The sequence below is a fragment of the Cystoisospora suis genome, assembly GCF_002600585.1.
Source record: "Cystoisospora suis strain Wien I chromosome Unknown contig_10488, whole genome shotgun sequence".
Taxonomy (NCBI): domain Eukaryota; phylum Apicomplexa; class Conoidasida; order Eucoccidiorida; family Sarcocystidae; genus Cystoisospora; species Cystoisospora suis.
This window is the reverse complement of record NW_027163261.1, coordinates 1-4,369: the sequence shown is the minus strand read 5'-3', so window position 1 is coordinate 4,369 and position 4,369 is coordinate 1. Positions and strand designations below refer to the sequence as shown.

General features: G+C 55.7%; 2 protein-coding genes across 2 annotated transcripts; both read right to left on the bottom strand.

The window, feature by feature from the left end:
* Window positions 1–1,335: 1,335 nt before the first annotated feature.
* Window positions 1,336–3,878, bottom strand: CSUI_011262 (uncharacterized protein). Its single transcript, XM_068071363.1, has 2 exons — window positions 2,457–3,878; window positions 1,336–1,773 (listed from the first exon to the last, which is right to left on the bottom strand). The coding sequence occupies exon 1, from the start codon at window positions 2,984–2,986 to the stop codon at window positions 2,531–2,533; it is 456 nt and encodes a 151-aa protein (XP_067916662.1). The 5' UTR covers window positions 2,987–3,878; the 3' UTR covers window positions 1,336–1,773; window positions 2,457–2,530.
* A 124-nt stretch (window positions 3,879–4,002) lies between these two features.
* CSUI_011261 (uncharacterized protein) lies at window positions 4,003–4,352 on the bottom strand. Its single transcript, XM_068071362.1, has one exon. The coding sequence runs from the start codon at window positions 4,205–4,207 to the stop codon at window positions 4,043–4,045; it is 165 nt and encodes a 54-aa protein (XP_067916661.1). The 5' UTR covers window positions 4,208–4,352; the 3' UTR covers window positions 4,003–4,042.
* Window positions 4,353–4,369: the final 17 nt, after the last annotated feature.

Genomic DNA, 4,369 nt, shown 5'->3' with positions numbered 1-4,369 from the left:
GAATTTAGTCTCAAAGCCCGTTCATCAGTGCAGAACGGGCTTTGAGACTAAATTCACATGGTGCCACGAGGAGATCCCTCGCAGTAATGGAAACAGGATAGTCCCGACTAGCTGCCGTTTGATTTCGGCCAACCCAATTCATCATTCAGGGACCTCCCTTTGCGTACCCGGGCTGAGCAACCCTGTGCGAGCCGTCAGAACTGCTGAGCCGATTTCGAGCGTAGTGGCCTGCCACTACCACGACACGATTCATATTCCTAGGCGCGCGGATTGACTGGAGATCGAGGGCGCCAGCGCAACAGTGACAAGACATTCGAACGTTAGTCTGTGTGGGTGCATGAAACACGGACCACAATGACAAAGTTTCCAGAGAGGGCGCAAGGCAGCTCGGAGCCAAGCTGGCTTTTGGCAGAAAGCAAGGTGAAAGACTTTGCTCGCGGACGCGCTTGCTTGCAGAGCGCCATAGACAGCGAGCGGTGTCGTGCGGATGCGTGACAGCAAGACAAGACGGCCGCAGACCTGAGAATCTGGACATGGGAACAGCCCTCACGAAGACGCTGCCGGCTTCGAGACAACTCGTGGAAATTGCCCGAGAGCTGCGCCAGTCCCGGGCAACAGCTAACGCGCGACGCCGTGACCGGGTCGGACCCGAAGAGGGACGCGTGGCGACAAGGACAAATCGGGGCCGAGTGCAAGGGAGGAGAGAGCGCAAAACCCACAGACAGCGCTACACGGCTTTGTCCTAGGCTCAAAGTAAATAACCAATCGGTGAGTGCTCCTCTTTCTCCTCTTTCTATCGAACGAGACATCTCGCCCCCGCTCCCACTCGGGACGGTAAGAGCAGACACCATGCAGATCGTACAACAGCCAGACTCACGGTCTGCACATCGAGAATCACGTATGCTAGACTGCAGCATCGCTGCAGCTGGTCACAGACACTTTGCTGTGCGAACGAGCTGAGATGCGGTTCAAGAGGGGGAACATGCAGCGCCTGTCTACTTGTCCATTCATTTCGCGCGGCTTAAACTCTCGAGTCTGCTTTTGGGAAGGGGATTGCCTCCTCTCCACATCGTGGACGTCAGTGGAGGCGACGCGGAGGAGTCGCAACGCTCTTACAAGCTGAGGCGCGAGGTAACCCGCATGGCACCTTGTAGTAGTTTAAAGACTTTCTGACTTCCAGCCCGCCGCCCGCTTTTCGAGGCGCCTTCTGGCCACATATGCACACCTGAGGCGTAGGCTTTTCCAACCGCTGGTGACCCGCGCGAAGTCGCACGTATTCTGCCGCCGCTCTCAGTAGAATAGGTCATGCTGCAGAAACGGCACTCGCCCAGGAGCTCACACTTCTGGGCGCTGTTTTACATGAGTTCGGCTCTTGCGGATCGGGCTCGTCGCCTGTCTACAGAGTGCTACCGGCCACGGGGCCCCTCTCAGTGTGACGTTCACCTGATGATTTTCTCTCGCCTTCGAAACAGAGAGCGACACCACGCTGAAGACAAGTCTCAACGCTTCGGAGTACACTTCCGCTTGCGGGTGCGACCGAATCGCCTCCCAGCCGGCTATGCCCAAAGCGGGGTCGACGAGAAAGGCGCAAGGCTACTACGGCAGCTTATGATCGAGGATTTACGATTGGAAGGGCCGTATCCGGCGGAATCTGTTAAGAAACAGCCAGGCTCGCGAAGCGCCATCAGCCAGATCGGGTTTATGTAGTCTCCTGTCGGAAGCAGGTCTAGGAGGCATTTCTGTGGTGAGGGCGCCGCATAGATAGCTCACAAGCTGTCGGAGGCAAAAAATGGGGACCGGAAATTGTCTTGGAGAATCGATATCCAACGGCTGCATATATCTACTCCTGAGACGATGGCCACTGATAAAACAGGCTGTCAGCAGGACAGTCTGCAGGGCCAAACTGCCTCTCACGTTCCGGAGTAGCCCGCGCTCCGAACCAATCGTGTAAGCAATACTGAACACACACACAGCTAACATGTGGCAATTCCTCGTGTGCGATGCATGCCTGTCACTTGCCAGTGGACGAGCTCCTTCGTTGTCCGCCCTGCCTTGTTGCATGGAAAGAGGGCACGAGAGAAGCACAATTTCGTGTCTCTTCTATCTCCTGAGCTCGGACCCGCTCTACACTCGAAAGGAAGCCTAGCACGAGAAAGGAAAGCTTTTGGCTGCTCTAAAAGCACGACTGTCTTACTTTGGGTCCAGCTGGCCGAGCTTTCCCTGTTTCTCGCTCTCAATCATGACCCCGTCTCCACGTCTGGGGTCGTTTTTGAGACCCTCGCCGCGGCTTTTGCCGTTATATTTTCTGCGGTCCTGTTCTGCATTCAGAATGCCACATCTCTCTAAAGTCAGAATGCGGCTGTTCAGCTACATAGACCGGAGGCGAGGTGCTGGACTCTGAACCAGAAGGCCACGTCCGTTAGCACGCATGCGCTGCTCTCCACGGTGTAACTTACCATCTGGAATAGTGTGAGTAGCCGAGGGCGGCAACAGCTCGAATGTACTCAGAAGCTACTGTCTAACCCCCAAACTAGATGTACCTTTGGTCCAGTACGAAGCTCAATAAGGCTACAATAACAGCGGTGGTAAGTTGGCACGGCTTATTCGTGCTCAAACAATGTTTGCGCCTGCCCGCGATATGCTCCAGTGAACTCCACGTGCACGGATCGGGCCCCTGGATTTCCACAGTCTGCGGCAGGTGTCTACGAGAAGACGTGACCCTGCGGGACGCGCACGTACTGCCTGTTAACATGAAAAAACGCTTCGACGCTGTTGCGCGAGATTCGTGGGAGCCCGCCGACACGGAAAGTTTGGTGTGCAGGGTATGCCCAGTCGCGTATGAGGGTGCCTCATGGTTCGAAACAACACGGCGCCCAGCCCGGTGTGCAGAAGAAACCAAGGGTGACGATGTCACAGCGGCAGCCGGGCCCAACACCCGCTCCGGGACTACAGCTGTATTAGTAATGCCCTTGGAGAAACTATTCATCGCAGGCAGCCCAAAATATTGCCGAGTACTCAAGTCGCTCCTCCATTTCAATCCTCTCCGCTTGCTCTAAGTATCCCTCCGTTGCCAGCCCCCTGTACGGTGGCACTTTTGAAACGTTATTGCACTGACTGGATAAAAGTCGGGACAGGGGCCTTTTCCGGACCTTAACGAGACCCTCCCCAGAAACGGAAAATGCCTCATTCCGAGCTCAATTGCGCACATTGCTTCCCACGACTGGAGAGGGGTTACGGGAGTGATTAGACAAGGAAACATGGTCAAGAACAAGGCGGCACCCACTCTGCGCGGTATCACGAAAGACTGACGAGTGTCCGTGAGCAACTCTCCTCCGGCTTCTGGTGCACGGACGCCGCTTCGACAACACCTGGACGGAGTGGCCTGTGGGAATGATAATTCATAATGTAGTCGGGGTTTCTGACCTGCAACGGCGGATTTTTTGCATCGCAATCGGACCTCAAATATGGCCCCGAACTACTTTGTGACCAAGCTACGGCCGTGTCCTGGAAGCTTCACTCGCCTTGCCAGGCCGAGAAGAGCATCTGCTGGGCAAAGCCTACTCCCTGTAAGCATTTTTCATGCCAGACGGGACGATAAAGTTGTCTATCTACTCCGGCATGTGCAACGTAGATGGAGAACCTTTATTAGACCGAGGCACTGTGTCGAGCTGACGCGGTCCTTCCGATATGCACACTGGATTTGTACGGACTACGTAATACTGCGACGACAACGTGAGTCTATCGTCTGGTAAATGGGTAGCTGCGCACGTGTGCATGGACGGGACCACGACTTAGCAACGAGGCACCGTTCTCGCCCTGGATTCCCGGAGGCCCGGATAGAAAACTGAAACCCTCTCTGTATATGCTGTGTCTCATGTAAGCCCACTGGTGACCGTACTGCCTGCGCGTAAATCGATTAGCACGTGGCAGTGGACAAACCACACAGGTGTCATGGCGTTGAGGAGGGCCGCTTGAGTCGTCATGTACATGGCCATTGACTGACGGGCCGGGCACCACCGACTCCACTGCGGCTTCGCGTGACTCACAAGAGCAAAGTCGCCGGTGCCTGAGGCCAGCACCAGCCATCGACCCTGCGGAGGGTTGCGGTGCGCGCGAGCCGACGTGGCTGAAGCCGATTGAGACTAGCGATACAGCTCGTTGTGGCGGGTATCCGGGAAAGCCTCGTGCACACGCGCTTAGTTATCATCGCTCAAGTCCTGTTGAACCATGATAACTAAGATAAGCTGCGTTCTTCTGCCAGTGTTTGCCACTAACAAGCGGCTGCAACTGGTCATGGAGATCTCCGTCTGCTTGACGCTCTGACCTTCCGCGCACCCTCGCAACACCTGAAGTTGGTTGGTGTTATGGC